General features: G+C 34.1%; 2 protein-coding genes across 2 annotated transcripts; one reads left to right on the forward strand and one right to left on the reverse strand.

Moving 5' to 3' along the window:
• Positions 1–4,391: 4,391 nt before the first annotated feature.
• Positions 4,392–9,727, forward strand: LOC133315640 (transcription factor E2FC-like). The gene is made up of 14 exons (XM_061517306.1): positions 4,392–4,502; positions 6,457–6,640; positions 6,757–6,807; positions 6,958–7,043; positions 7,201–7,289; positions 7,374–7,428; positions 8,330–8,382; positions 8,466–8,516; positions 8,603–8,651; positions 8,734–8,799; positions 8,878–8,985; positions 9,097–9,252; positions 9,408–9,465; positions 9,593–9,727. Exons 1-14 carry the CDS (start codon positions 4,392–4,394, stop codon positions 9,634–9,636), a joined length of 1,161 nt encoding a protein of 386 aa, XP_061373290.1. The 3' UTR covers positions 9,637–9,727.
• Positions 9,728–12,004: 2,277 nt separating this feature from the next.
• LOC133315630 (putative HVA22-like protein g) lies at positions 12,005–16,153 on the reverse strand. The gene is made up of 7 exons (XM_061517294.1): positions 16,007–16,153; positions 14,043–14,083; positions 13,848–13,946; positions 13,703–13,759; positions 13,513–13,576; positions 13,206–13,415; positions 12,005–12,668 (listed from the first exon to the last, which is right to left on the reverse strand). The coding sequence occupies exons 1-7, from the start codon at positions 16,019–16,021 to the stop codon at positions 12,276–12,278; spliced, it is 879 nt and encodes a 292-aa protein (XP_061373278.1). The 5' UTR covers positions 16,022–16,153; the 3' UTR covers positions 12,005–12,275.

The following is a 16,153-nucleotide window of genomic DNA, read 5'->3' on the forward strand; positions in this document are numbered from 1 at the left end:
CATAATTGATAAATTGAAAAACAAAACATAAAAGAAGCCAATGAATTGAATACATATACATTCAATCTCTATAGCATATGCTCGGAAGGAAAAATAATATAGGATTAACAAACCATATATGATGGCCAACCAAAGTTTTGAATTGAAGATCGCAGGCATAGGGTGTCAAAGGTTGTCAGTCTCAGACAACATCAGATTTTTGACCATCGAAAATGTCATCTTGTGCTGACTTATTGAAGAACTCAATGCAATCTGCAATGGCCTCATTGTAATGCGAGTAAGAGGAGTAATATGAGCTGCATGAAGTCTTGGGCGGTTCAAACCGGTCAGAGTTTCTGTGACTTGAATCCGATGACCTGAGTATGATGCGCATGAGGAACTTGCGGAGGCGGTGAAATAGCTTTATGACTGAGAGGTTCAGCTTTGGCCGTCGATGAGGGATTTGGTCAAGGGCTTCTTCGGTAGCAATACCTCCTCTTACTTGTTGTATGACAACGAAGCTCTCTAGTGTTCCTCTTTGTGGCTTGTGTTTGTGCATTTTTTTCTCCCTCCCTGATTTGGTTTCTTGAGGGTATATATACAAAAGGGTCGGTGAGCATTTCAAAGGTTAAGATTATATTCCATATTGGAAGTTCCATGTGCCCAAATCATTTGTATGGCCTTCCTGTCCTCCCAATCTGGTTTGTTTGCTAAGTTTTCTTGATTGCGTTCAATTAACATCTTAAGCTAATTTATCAGTAGCAATATTACTCTGTTTAATTAATCCGTGGCAGAATCGGGCGCTTTGGATAGAGCTAAAATTTGATCATTTCATGTGTACTGGCTATGTTTATTAAAAGAGGAGGCGAATAATGACTGATCCACTTTGCCTCCTATATAAAACCTTGATGGATCTCCAACAATAATCATTTGTAACATATGTGGAACCCATATAACATGTCCAACGTTAAAGCAAATGATTTTGAGCTAATTCCTCTTTTCGGAATTTTATTTTATACACATTCAATCCTGCAAAACTTTTTGAGACACACGAATACACATAAGGTATTATATATAGGGAAATATAGTTCTTTCTTGCTCCAAATTTTTATTTCATTTTTTGAAACAATAGATTATAACTATGCATTACTAAGATTATATAGTTATAATCGGAAAACTACTTTTTTTCCTCTTCACGTCAATAGAGAACTTCTGAATAAAAAAAAAAAAAACTTTAAAATTGTAACTATATATTTAAGAGAATATATAATTATAATCGATTGCTGCAAAAAAAAAAAAAATTTTGCAGCAACATAAGAAAAAAGAGACCTTAAATATATGGGTGCGTCTTTTACACTGTTGCTGCAAGGAAATTTTGTTACAGCAACCGATTACAACTATGTACTATGGGTAATACATATTTATAATAATAAAGTTATTTTTTTTTAGATTACCAAAAAAAAAAGTTATTTTTTTCTCTTTTCGAACATTGTCGGCTGATATGACGGAGAGAGAAAATATAATTTTAACATTATAACTATATACTACTCATAGTACATAGTTAAAATCGTTTGTTGTCTGCGGTGAAAGGAGAAGTAGATTTCCCTAAATATACAGTCACAGTTTATTCCTATATCATCTTTTTTATTGGAGTAATTTGTTATATGAATAATTCTTTATCAGCATAATACTAATCTTACTCTTTGTTTTGGTGAATTTAGTTATTTAAATAATATGGTATTAAATATTTTTCATTCTTAAGACATTATTTAATACTAGTTATTTTAAGTAATTGATAGAATCTAAGAAAATTCATTAGAAAGATATATCATTAATCATTCTCCAAAATATGAATTCGATAATATTGGTTAGTTATCTCGTTTCCAAATTTAATTAATCTATTTATTGTGTCATGAAAGAAAAAGCCCAAATTTATTCCATTAATCAATACATGGCTAATTAAGTAGACAGATTGACTCTCTGCCAAAGAAAGGTTAATTGAACCAGGTATTGGATAGTTGTAAATGAGTGTTAGCTCAACTAGTATAATTAAAAAGCGTGAACAAAAAAAAATCTCAAATTTCATTATTGCTAGTAAACATTCATTACTAGATATATTACTATAGGCTTTCTTAAACTTTACAACATGGCATAACTTCACATTAGAACAATCCCTCTTCCTCTAATAAACTTTAAAATTAGGTACATAAAGATGGATATAACAAATTATTTGAAGTACCCATACAAATATACAATTACAACTCTCATCCACATATACGAGAAAGCTCAAGGACCCAAAATCTATTATCCTCCTGAAAGAAGCCAAACGATCACTATTAATATATTGGCACTCGTACATCGCTGGCCACAAAATGTATTTGTTCTCTGTTATGTTGAATTAATCATTTATTTATATGATCAAGAGGATATGATTATTTAGCAATTAAACAGTAGGTTAGAAGACAAGGTTATAATGATTGGCATTCTTTTTGGCAAGTTTTGGCGGAAACAATGGAATTCCTATTGATGGAAGTTGATATGCATAGTTTTACAGGCATAGTGGTCCAAACAAAATGGCTTAGAATGCTTCTGTCATAGCAAATTAATCTGTGGACATATTTATATATAGATGGGTTATAGAAGTTAAAAAGTAATGGCTTCCCTTTCACCTATATATCCTCTGATAGGAAAATTTGGAAGGATGTAAAACGTGATGTGATAATGAATGCGAATCATTCAGCTTTCTGACTACGAATTTAATCATTTAGAGTGAAGGTTGGAGGTAATCATGATTGATTTGTAAGACATTATGATTGTGTCCTGTACTTGTTTCCTCTAAAAATAGTCGTCAAAACAGGATGAGGCATTTCCGCATAACAAATACATTTAATTTTAATAAAGTAGTTTGATCAATGAATACAAACGGAGGAAAACAGAATTACTTTTCCTTTCAATTTTACAGTTTTTTTTTTTTTAACAAAGGAAACTAAAAAGTTAACAGCATCAGGTGTTAAATAAAACAAGGATTTTATAAGAGTTATGTTGTAGAAAAAGTGATTGTGTATTGTTATAGAGATTCATTTTGCGTGCCGTAGTTTTTTTTTCTTCAAAATGTGTGGGGCCCACAAAATATTATGTGTGTAGGAAAGTTTGTTGTGTCATGTTAAATGACAAATGCAAACCCATAAAACAAAGTACATTACTTTGATACTCTTTTTGGGAAGGTAAAGATTTGGTATTTAAGGTAAATTATTAAACATTTAATAAACAATTACCTATATTCAATATTTTTTAAATCTTTATTCTATAATTATTAGTCAATTAACAATTGACAATCCGTCTTACATGTACTAATTTAACAAGGATAGCATAACAATTCCTAAAACAAAAATTACATATACGATTTTCGTTACTCACTCATGGATTTTTCAGTCTGATATCACTTCTATTTTCACATCCTACATTTCTTTTTATTAAATGATAATACGAAAAAAAAAACATTCAATGCGTTTTAAATAAAAGAAATCTAAATAAGAAAAGCAAAATACAGAAAATGAAAGAAAAAATATAGAAAATATATAGGCAAGTAAGTAGTAAGGATACTAAGGGTAATGCTTATGATCTTGAATGCCTCGAGTACAAATTTATTGAAGAAATCATTAATGAATGACCACTTTTCTCAAATCCATATCTAACTTCAATATGAAAGCACTTTTATTAACCACACGCTAAAATAAAATTCACGAATTTTTTTTTTTACACAAGATAAAAACTTATTGAAATTAATTTATTAGTAAAAATATCTTTTTAAGATAATTAAAACTTAAAAATGAATATTTTTCATAATTTGAACCGTTCTCAAACAACCACAAATATGCATTTCTAGCAATAAGAAAATGTGGAAGTGGAGGGGCCCAATAACGATTCCAGCCCATATCAAGTTCGGACAATTGTAAACGGCGATAGAGATATGGCAAATAGTTTGCTAGTTTGTGTTATGCTTGGATTATAAGCCTGGTCATATTTTAGAAGCCCATATATAGAAGAATTGATTTGATTTGATTTGAATTGAATTAACTGAGTAAATATTAATGGACGACATTTACCCATAGAATAGAAGGGAGGAGGAGCCCAAATAGAAGGGAGGCCCAGAGTGGAGAGAAAAACAAAAGGCGGGGTGGCGTGCGCATTCGAACTCAACTCACCGCTTCTGTTGGCGGCCTCTCAATCTCATGACTCATCACTCGCTCAGTCCCAAACACATACTCATAGTCATACTCATATCAAATCAAACTCTCTCTTCATCTTGTCTTTGCTATTGCTGCTATATATATAATAGCATTAACCCCTAACTCCTCAGTTCTCAGTTCTCTCTCTCTGTTGGTTTGGTTTGGTTCAGTTATAAAGTGTTAATGTCGACTTCGGGCGAGGATCAACCCCGTCCGCGTCATATATCTCAATTCAAATTCGAGCTATTGCGCCCCCCTTCTCACTTTCATCACTCTCCTTTTCCTGATATTCCCGTGAGTTTTCTCTCTCTCTCTCTCTCCATTCTTTTCTATTTCTCTTTTTCGTTCTTTAACTCGCACCGCACGCATTCATATGCTTTTGCCTCTATTTCGATTGTCCTGCGAATTCATTCTTTTTGCATAGCGAATGCTTTTCTTCTTTGAATGACAGGATCCGATCACGTTTTTCTCTTGGATTCCAATAACAGAATCCGATCATTTTTTTTTATACTTTGCTCCGTTCCGTGTACATTGCACTTATATTTGTTGATTTATTGTTCTTAATATCATAACATCTTTTAAGTTGTAAATATCAAGTGTAATCTGTTCTGCTCCAATTATTATTATGAATTATAGAATAAATAAATAAATAATCACACTTGCCGAGTTGGACTTGGAAAGTTTATTAGGGCACAAGCATTCAAGTATGGAAATGGTTCTTCCGGTGCACAGAATTTGAGGTGGATAATAATTCATTCATGCACCGTGTTAGAACTGTTTTAGGCTTACTGGAGATGAAAACGAAGAGTTTTTAGGAAACTCTGTGCTTTCTTTTTGGTTTCTGTTCTATTCTCAACTCACCTTTTGCTAGCAATGCCCTTGTATTGACTTTGACCTTTAGCTGGTCTTCATACGTATTGAAATTGGCTCTGCTCCGAGAAGAGTTCCCAGATTGGAGGCCCTACTCGAGACTTGGGAACTTGGCATTTGGCGAGGAGGGAGGCCTCTCTTGTCTATGGGCGGAATTCACCTTCCTTGCCAGCCTGCCGTGTCTGTGGCCTTTCCCCGTGATCTCTTTATCACCACTACGCCACTCACTATCACTACCTGTGGGATTTTAGCTCTGAATCACCCCACATTCTCCTAACTGTCACCAAGGCCTCTATAAAAGCTGGTAGGGATACACATGCTTATATTTGAGCACTTTATTACGAGTCTTACATTGGTTGTATAGGCAACTAATGGGGGTTTATAAGACTTTGAGCACTCCCATCCTTTGAGTTAGCTTTTGGGGTGATGACCTCAAGGTCCGTAACAATTGGTGTTTTCATTGAGAGTTGAGGCCACGAAAAAAGCTACCTATAGGCTGGATTAAGGTGTCATACCTCCCAAAGAGGTGTTGTACTGAATATTGATAGGTGAGTAAAGCCTCCAAAAGAAAAAAGGGCCATCATCATGTCAATGTCGATAGAGTGAAAGCCGTCGTAGACGTCGGCCCTTAAAAGGGGGAGACAATGTTACGAGTCCCGCATTGGTTAGGGGGTGGCAATGCCCATGTATCGACTTTGACCTTTAGCTGGTCTTCATACGCATTGAAATTGGCTCTATTCCGTGAAGAGTTCTCAGATTGGAGGCCCTACTTGAGACTTGCGAGCTTGGCGCTCGGCAAAGAGGGAGGCCGCTCTTGTCTATGGGCGGAATTCGCCTTCCTTGCTTGCGTGTCGTGTCTCACCAACCCATGTCGTGGCCTTTCCTCATGATCTCTTTATCACAACTACACCACTCGCGATCCCTACTTGCGGGATTTCAACTCTGGATCACCCCACATTCTCCCAACTGTCACCAAGGCCTCTATAAAAGGCTGGTAAGTAAGGACACACATGCTTATATTTGAGCACTCGCTCCCCACTACGGTCCCAAGCATACTCACATTCCTCGTGTGTACACGCACATATTTGATTGTTCCCATCGGAGTGCTCACCGAAGATCTTGATTCATCCATTATCAGACATCACTACCCCTTCTCTGATGATAGAAACACCAACTTCTACCAACTGGACATTACCAATTCAACCCAACTGAATAGGCTCAGTATAACTTATATTTGAATTGATTTTTTTCCGCTCAATTGACCCTTATCCTTATGTTGGCTGAAGCTTTAAATATTAGAAACATAATTTGCAGAATAAGTATCAAGCAAATATTAGTCCTTGTTCCTCATGCTTTCAATGTTTACATATCTATGCAGTTGAGTCAAAGATATGAAGCCAACAATTTCAAGTCTCACACAAGTAATAACGAAGTTGCTCGTTCGAGCAAAACAGTTAGTCTTTCTCCTCCACTTCAAACCGAGCCTAGCATAAGAGGGAAGCATCATGGTAAACCAAAAGTTTCAAGAAATGCAAAACTTGGAACTCACAGATCAAATACCGGTAACAGTCTTTTAGACTATGATTCTGTCAAACTGTGCATTAATTTATATATCTATGTCTCACAATATTTTTAATTTTTTGCTTGGATTTTATGTTGGGTGGATTTTCCCTATCAGAATCTCCTAACGTGACTGCAGTTAACAACTGTCGTTATGACAGTTCCTTAGGTATGTCCACACTCATAATATTTTCTCCTAGGATCCACTTTTTATTTGCACCAGTAGTTTGTATTCCTCCCATGATGCTCTTTTAAGGAGGTGTCTTCATTAATGTGGCTCTTCTTATAATGGACAATTATATCATGTACCGTTTGGCAGGATTGTTAACCAAGAAATTTGTCAGCTTGATCAAGAATGCTAAGGATGGTACCCTGGATCTAAATAAAACCGCTGAGATCTTGGAGGTATAGAAAATGTCTTTCATTGTTTACATGGCTTTTTTTGAATTTTTCCTCTGGTCCTATTAATTTAAACTTTCCCACTAGTGCTATTAGTATAATAGATTTCTACTTACTGGCATTTTTTTTTTTTTTATAATACTTCTAACATTAATTTTGGTAGGTTCAAAAAAGGAGAATTTATGACATTACAAATGTTCTTGAAGGAGTAGGATTGATAGAGAAAACTTCAAAGAATCATATACGGTGGAAGTAAATAGCTAATCTTTTGTTCGTTACTTTGTTTCTTTTTATCATACGTATGATATGATGATACACAGTGGACCTTATTAACAGGGGATGTGATGGAGTCGGGCCACGAGAACTAGATGATCAAGTTAATAATCTAAAGGTTTCTGGATTCTTTTTACTTGTCAGTTAGTTCAGATGTATCCTATAATTCCTACTTTTACACAGCTCTCATGATTGCTTTGGATTGTAAACATCTCCACTTAGTTTATTCTGGAGACCATATTGGTGAAACCTTACTTTAATTCTTTTGAAGCCATGGGTTACAGGAATCTCGGATGTCTTCTTGGCATCACATTCCTAATAATCTGATTAGACATTGCACCTAGGAATCTTTGTTTTCTATATCTAGTATGAAAAAAATGGAAGTTCTCCAAAACCCCTTGGAATATATGGTATCCATGTCAAAAAAATTTGTTGGTAATACAGATCAGGTTGTGGAGGATGAAAAAAGTGGTCAAAATAAAATTCAAGTTGCTGGCAATAAGGTGCAACTTGAGCTACTTAAGGCTTTGTTCTTGAAGCCAAAAGAAAAAATTTGGGCTGCGTTGGCATCCAAGATGATCACTTGTTTGCATGGATATCTGTATTCTGTAACCTTAAGCTTGACAAGTTGCTGAATAGCTTAAGTGTCTCTAACATTATATGATATGATGCTTCTTAATTTAGATTCTTGGATGAGGCAAAATCTAAATGCCACATGACTTGGAATCGTGACTTATGAATTATGGTACTATTTAAATAGGGATCAGTTATATCGTGACATGATACGATGCATCAATTGGTCTCCTGCTTCTACCTTGGATCATATATACCTATGCCATTGAGTAGGAGAGATTACAGCAAGCTTCCACTTGAGCTTTGGACTGATGCAATTTATCATCAGTTTAATTATAATTTTAAATGAATGTTGCTTGTAGGATTTTAGCACCACCTTTAATGAAACAATGTACTGCAGTATGCAAATAACTTGATCCAACTCTTGACAATTTGGTTCTATACAGGCTGAAGTTGAAAGTCTATATGCTGAGGAATGCGAACTTGAGGATTGTATAAGGTTTGCTAGTAATATCGTTTATGGAAAATTTTCTGATGGTTGACCTATCTGTTTTTTAAACAATTATCATGTTAGTTTCTCAGGAAAAAGCAGGAGCTTCTAAGAAACCTGGGGGAAAGAGAAAACTCTCGGAAGTATGAACTTATGACAACTCGTCTTATATTTGAGTTGCAGTTACTTATTGTTTCTTTACGTGATAGTGCGCTTGCTTTATCATTAGGTACCTTTTTTTGACCAAGGAAGAGATTCTTAGCCTTCCATGCTTCCAGGTACATTTTCTCTACATATTGAAAATTTTGTAAAACTAGTTTATTCTTTATCACCACTTACTTTTATATACTATTTTCACAGAATCAGCAACTTATTGCAATCAAGGCTCCAAAAGCTAGTTTCATTGAGGTCCCTGATCCTGACGAGGTGGGTTTCTACTGATATGGATGTTAAAATATGTTTGGTATAACAAGTTTCTAATTGACTCCTCACTCAAATGAACAGGAATTAGGTTTCCAGCAAAGGCAGTATAAAATGACTGTTAGAAGTGCCACTGGACCAATATCTTTGTACCTCTTGAGGTACCTCTCTTCTGTAACAATGCAGCCAAAAGTTGCTCCTCTCTTTGTTACTCTGTTCTCTCCGTGCTTGCTTGTTAATATCCTCCTTTTTCTTCTGTGTCTTAAGTGTATAATAACTCATCGTTTTTCTGCTCGAAGCAAGCACGACCGCAAATTTGAGGATGATAGTGTCAAGCGGGTGAAATTCATAGATCCATCATGGAATAGTGACCACTGCAGAATGGGGGGTGTGGGATTATTAGGAAGCTCAGATGACCAGAAAAATCCTTCTGAGAGTTTAAGTTCGCTCAACTCAGAGGCATTTGGAATTCAAGAAATTACTCCAACGATTTATGATGTATGTATATTTTGAAGCTCTGAATGATTACTTGAAAACCAAAATCTGGAAAATAATAATAATAATAGTAATAAATTCAGGTCATTGAGTTGATTCATTTATTTATTTATTTGCAGATACATGATGACTATTGGTTTCATTCAGATCCTGAAGTGAGCCTAACAAAATTGTGGGGTACAATATATTCTAACTAATCTTTTCAGTATATGAATTTGATTCTTGGATTTAACCCTATGTGAGGATGCAAGTTGACCAGTTTGAAAGCTCCTGGTTTATGAATGCTCTTTTTTTCTATGTTCAGAAAATGAGCAGTTGGTTCAGGTAGATGAGCTTCCAGACGATTAATCCAATAGGGGTGTGGCATTGGCTAAAAAATAAGCATCACTGACAGATGTGTTCAATAAGTACGTGAGATTGGCTGCTAATTGTGCAGATGACACAAAGGGTACACATTCAAACTGTAAATGTTAGCTTTTTTTTTAGGGGGGCACTCTTTAACAGCAGCTGCCTTAACCATGGTGACTGTATCCAATAATATAGCTTTTTCTTTTTGAACAACATTATGAGATTACTATAGAATGGAAAAGTTACATATCTTCTTTCTACTTTAACTTGTACAGACAAAGCTACAATTGTTTTCCAACTACTACAACTTTTGTGAATAAAGTTGCAATTCTTCTATTAGTGTAGTTTTTTATCAACAAAATTGCAAATTTTAATTTATTTTCTCGTATTCTCATATTTCAAATAATTTATTATGACTTTCCTAATTTTTTGTTAAAAACAATCTCTCCTATCATTATGCATATTTCAAATATATTGGCATTAATTACAGAATTTAATTCTATATAAAATAAGAAACTATCATTAATCATATTTGAAGTCAATGCATTCATAAGCCAGACTTTAGCTTTAAACAACTTCCGTTATGGACTTTTTAACATTGGCGATCACTCAAGCTAATCTCTCATTCTCTTGTTTCATTTTGATTTGGAAATAGCGCCATTGTGCAAGATTTAACTAAACTCGAATGGATTTTCCAAGTTACGAGCTCTTCTGGGGAATCACACGAATGGAGCTTCGAAGTGCTTCTCTGAATACTTTGGGAGTGTTTTCTTTAAATAATCGTCTAGAACTTCGAAAGGAACAAGAGTCAAACAAGACAAAGAGTGACTGCCACGTATTACTTATGCATTTTTATAAGAGTTTGTAAACCTTTAACTTGAATCAAATTGATTTGATAAATTTGATTTTGATTAAGAGTAAATTTACAATAAAGTGATACAATAAAGTGATTAATATTTGATATATATATATATATATATATTGCAAATGTGACTTTGACAAATTTAATGTTGCTTAAGTATTGACAAAATTAATGTTGCTTAAATAATATTTGACCAATTAAATGCACAATCGCCAAAAAAAAATTGAATTTAAATTATTTTGTCCACTACTTTATTTTGTTTCACTATTTTTGTTTGTCATGGTACATTTCTTTTACTTATTTAAAGCGAATGGTAAATATTTACAAGTTCAATGAAGTAATAATTATTATTATTGTCTAAAAAAAATTATTGATTATTTATTTATCCGAGCATTAGTATTCAAATAAAAAATACGGATATAATGTCAATCCCAAATGATATTGTGTAAGATTATGACTCTAGAGTTCTCCTTCAGACGGGGCTCAATATGCACCCGACTCAGAAAAGAAGAGATTTTCCATTGTATTTTAATTTCGAGTTTCAAGTCCGGATCTATAAATAGATGTCTTACTCAGATGTAAAAGATATCGAGTGAAGTGTGTGCTCTGTGTTGAAGTGTTCACAATGTGTATGTAATCTCTCTTTATTTGAAATAAAAGTGTTTTCATTTCTGAAAAAATAATCCTGCTATCCATTTCTCATTTCTTTTAGAAGTCTTTCGGGAATTTCCGAAAGGGAAATCCTTCTCCTTTCCTAAGGTACTACCATGTCCTTCTTAAAGATTTTATTTTAAGTATTTGTATAGTCTTCCCCTTGTTAGTTTCTCTTATGTATATCTCATAATATAAAATGGGTTAGGTAGTCTTGCCCCATCTGGTATGTTTAATTGTTCACCACTCTAGCGGAGCCAATAAGTGACTTACATAATTGAATTAAGGTGATGATTAGATCCATGATAAATGTAGTTAGGATAAGTAAACAATAACATAAACTTGCGGATAGGATGTAGAGCCTAACTAAAAATAAAAAATAAAATAAAAGACTATTTAAAAAAATAAATAATAAGTCTGGAATAGTCACATCTATATTTTTTTAACTTCAATTTCTAGACAAAATAACCTTTTCGTTTAAAAATTGAATATATATAAATATAAAGGGTTTTATACTTCTTATGTTACATGAGACGAACCTTTTTATATCATAGAGCAAAAATCGTGTAGAACCCATATGTTAAAAAAAGTCATGTGTAGGACTTATATCGGCACGAAAATCGAAAAAGTGTGTAAAAAAATTTCTCATCTTATGTTACATAAGAAATATAAAACATTGTATGTTTTAAGTTTCTACATGCTTCAGCACAACTGACAGTTTTATAAACTTTTTTTTGACACTGTTATGTTAATCCCAAACAGTTTTAATTGACTGCATCTAAGGATCTATTTAAACACTTCAAACCGATAAGGTGCACAATTGACTTGGTTCACCCAATGCGTCCAAAATTTGAGGGGAAATAATTCTCAAATTATAGTTATAGACTACAGTGACACGTTGATGTAGTTCTGTAATTCGTGTAAAACATTTTTCCACACTAAGGGAACGTTAAGGCCAGCTTACCATCCCTTCCACGCCAAAACAAAATCCAAAATAAAGGCACAAAGCAACAAATGGAATGAAAACTGAGGCAACAGATTTACATAATGTTTTACATCAATTCAACACCCATCATTGTCCACCTACCCCTATTTTTAAGGCTAAAAAAATGAAAATATTGATACTCTAACGGATTCCTTCGGATCGAGTTTTTCTTAGTCTGCCTCGGGTAACCCTAATGCTTTCTTCCATTATTGTCTCTTCAGAGGGAGGGTTCACATTTTCATTTGCAGAAGATGATGAAGGTGGTGCTGCTTCAATGTGCATTGGCTCTGCCTCTGCAGGTTGAGATTGGTTGGTCGATTCAGGTGTAGGATTAGACTTCTGGGTACCACTTGAATCCGCTACAGAGGAGGCTGCTTTAGGCTCTTGGGAAGAACCCAACTCCTCTGCAACTTCCTTCTGGTGCTGACTTGAAGATGAGCTAGAAGTAGGAGAAAGAGGAGCTTGTGGTTCTGTTGCAGCAGCTGGTTGGCGATTACCAGATGCAGGTTGTTGGGACCTCACAGTCGGTCGTTGCTGTAAATTGAAGAGACAGTTTTTTTTTGTAAGAGAAAGCTTACGAAGGAAATGAGATAAAGATGAAGAAGATGGCATTTGATGCAGCAAAGAAGAATCATAACAATATCCATCTTAATGACCAATCAAATATCAGTCTACAAATTGAAGTTGATTAATGATTAATCAACATACCAACATGGAATGGAATAGCAATACTAGTTATTTAGATTTTTTCTCCTTTCTTGTGCAAAAATGAGAGTAATCCTGGGCATAAGTTTCTTTACGTGTGCAAAATATTTCTCCTTCCTAGATTAATCATTTAACTGGCATTAGTTGAAATATGTGCTGACATGCACATCTACATATGCTTACTTACACATTAAAAAAACCTGAGAGGTTAAACAACAAAAGAATAAAGCGTCAGCAGCACAATCCAAGTCTGATGAATATAAGAAAGCTGATTTTTTTTTCTACATATGACTTCCAGTATAGTTAAGTAGTTAAGCCACACCTCAAATACGATAGTAAACAAACCAACACATGCTCATCAACTACCTGAGCAGGGCGAGGCGATGGAGTTGATTGTGCAGCAACATACTGCAAAATGTCAAATATTCTAGTCTGGCCATAACTAGCAGCTCTTTGCCAATACACAACTACAATATCTCCTGCCCTTGTCTTCAGTTCCAACAAGTTGCGATCAATTTCTGTCTCGTGTTTCGCAACATACGGTTTAAAGAAGGAATCATACACATATGTTGTTCCCTAACACAGGTAATAAATATTAAATTAAAGAACTCAAGCTGAAGAAAAGCAAATTATAAAGCAATATCAGATTCAAGCACAGTAATTAATTGTATACCTTTGTTTTCGGGTACCACAGATATATAAAAAATGCCAACTTAGCTTCACTATACATTGGGACCCTTCAAGAAGAATAACTCACTTATTTTAATAAGAAGGAAACAAGAAAGCATAATATACTTTTTTTTTTTTTCAATTACAAAAAGAACATAGCATTCTCTGCACACATCCAAAATATTATCCTCTACCATGATATAAAAGCATCACCAATTCGCTCACATACGGTCAAAAGAGCCACCAAAATCCTGCAACACAAGGGGAAAAGAAAGCAGGTATTGGTATTTATGAACAGCTATTTATAAGTTTCGCACAGATGATCAATGTGCAACATACCAATACTGGCACCAAAAGCGAAGTTGTTCAATTTCTGGCTTATTCTTTTCAACTGTTTTATAGCATTCATAGGCTGGGTAGGCATAACCAAAAACCATCCTGCCAACACATAGATGAAAATATAAAATTATTAAAGCTCAAAAAATACGGCATAAACCCGCCATGTAAGAACAGTTAGAATATCATAAAACATACACAAGTCCCCTGGTAAGAAAGGATCCTATCATTTTGTATTCCTGGCATAGAAAAGAAAAGACAACCAGTTAAGCCAAACAGGATAGCTTCCAAGAAACTGAAACTGAAGAGGAGTTATAGATGTGAAAAATTAAGCACAGCAAATTAAGCTTGCTTTAATGTGAGAAAACATGAAAAAAAAAAATTGGATTCGAACGAATATGACAGAGGCTTATGCATAAAATTAGGATCACTATGAGTTTCTCTATATTCATTAAAGGAATATTTAGATAATGTAAGGCTTCTTTTCTTACAAGAAAAAACGAGGAGAGTCTAACCCCCTATCTTTCTGAAATGCAAATTGAAACCAAAATCAAACGAGGTTCATGATGAATTCGATTATATCCAAAAGGTTCGATGCTCGTGAAAATAACAAACATATTGATATCTTTTTACCTATTTGTACTTGAGACAAACGCAATTCATTTTAGGTCTGCTTTCGAAAACGAAAATCACCTAAATTAGGGCGAAGCAATGGCGAGTAAAACAAAGATCGGTTTCGAAAATCAAACTAAAGATAAAAATAAAAAAACGACACTAGTAATAATAAGGCAGTAAATAAACCCGTTCAATTTAATTTACACATCGCAAAATGAAACAGGATAGGAACTGGGAGAAATGAAAATACCTGTTTAGTGTAAGAGAAAGAAGCAACTATAGTATAAATCCAAAACGAGAGGAATTTCCTGGTTCAGCGCCGGCGAAGAGGGAAATCGGCGGCGCGGAAATGGCACCGCGAGCCGTTAAGTTGTCGGCGAGAGAGATAGAGAGAGAGAGAGAGAGGGAAAATGGGTAGAGGAAGAAGAGTGAGTGTAAAGAACACAAAGTCAGAAGAGAAGCGAGAAGAAGCAAAAAAAAGAAAAAAAGAGAGAATCGCAAAACGAAACTTGGAAATGGAGCCGTTTAAATTGTATGTTTGTTGTTACGGCTTTGTATTCCTATTATCGCTAATCGCTATACCCCACACTCTTGTTAGTAGTTAGTAGTTACTACTAGTTATTTATTAAACTTAATAATCCAGCAAACCCAACTTAACCTATCACAGTGTCAGTGTGGTCTTTTTAGTTTTTACACATCGGTCAACCCTTCGCAGAAAATTTTAATTTTGAAACTTTAATTAATAATATATTATTAGAAAATTGGGAATTTGGTGGCAAGAAAGTTCACGGTCTCTGGTTCTGGTGGTGTGTTGCAGTTGCAGATCAGATCATCCACGATTACTATTGTAAGGCTAAAAAACAAAATGCAAATTAACTTGGGCATTCATGTGCCGATTCGCGAATCAACTTTATACAATTTAGTATCTTCTAAAAATTATTATTACCGAAAAAAGAAATCCGCATGAAATGTGCATTTATTTACTTAATTAACTAGCTTTACCACATTCGTTATCTATAGAATATATAGTTTACTTTATAGGAGTATTTTGATATTTAGTTCAAATATAAAAAAATTTAAATTACAGTAAATTATAAATAAAATATGAATAATTAAATTATAAAAATAATATTTATAAAAAAAGTATACACAATTAATTTAGAACATTGAAATTTTAAATTCAAAAAAGATCAACTAACAATAATATTACTTTTAACCTCCAAAAAAAAAAAAATATAATGTACTTTGTAGAGACGGGGCAAGATTTGTCTTTTGATTCTCAGTCAAGGATCTTGGAGTTATGGATAACGATCAAATATAAGCAATTCACGAGGTGGGGGCATCATAAATAACACATTAGGAACATTTGGTAAAGGATAAAAAAAAAATTACCTAAGAATTTGGTGGAAAAATAAATTTTTTGAAAATATTATCAAAAATTTGTTTGGTAGCCCAAAATATTTCTGAGAAATTTGAATCAGGTTTCCTGATACTATATTTGATGGTAAAATATTACTGAATATATGAAGTAATTTTACGAAAATAACCTCTGCGGCTTTCATCTTTCTTATTGTCCTCCACTTTGAGTTCCTTATCTTCCTTCAATTTTTTCTCTTTCCTCTGAGTCTTTCATGTCCTTTCTCTTATTTTTCTTCCTCTTCTCTCCCATGGCACGCACCATCGACGCTACCTTC

The sequence above is a fragment of the Gastrolobium bilobum genome, unplaced genomic scaffold (genome assembly GCF_033153095.1).
Source record: "Gastrolobium bilobum isolate Gb01-03AN ecotype WA unplaced genomic scaffold, APGP_CSIRO_Gbil_v1 utg4030, whole genome shotgun sequence".
NCBI classification, from domain to species: Eukaryota; Viridiplantae; Streptophyta; class Magnoliopsida; order Fabales; family Fabaceae; genus Gastrolobium; species Gastrolobium bilobum.

Excerpts from the sequence above, each read along its gene's own strand:
- LOC133315630 (XM_061517294.1), bottom strand. Across the intron at positions 13,760-13,847 it reads CGCTTTTGGTGCCAGTATTG|GATTTTGGTGGCTCTTTTGA; the intron begins GTATGTTGCACA and ends CTTGTGTTGCAG. Across the intron at positions 13,416-13,512 it reads TGTGGTACCCGAAAACAAAG|GGAACAACATATGTGTATGA; the intron begins GTATACAATTAA and ends TACCTGTGTTAG.
- LOC133315640 (XM_061517306.1), top strand. The coding sequence starts at position 4,392 with ATGTCGACTTCGGGCGAGGATCAACCCCGTCCGCGTCATATATCTCAA. Across the intron at positions 4,503-6,456 it reads CTCCTTTTCCTGATATTCCC|TTGAGTCAAAGATATGAAGC; the intron begins GTGAGTTTTCTC and ends ATATCTATGCAG. Across the intron at positions 7,044-7,200 it reads AAACCGCTGAGATCTTGGAG|GTTCAAAAAAGGAGAATTTA; the intron begins GTATAGAAAATG and ends TAATTTTGGTAG.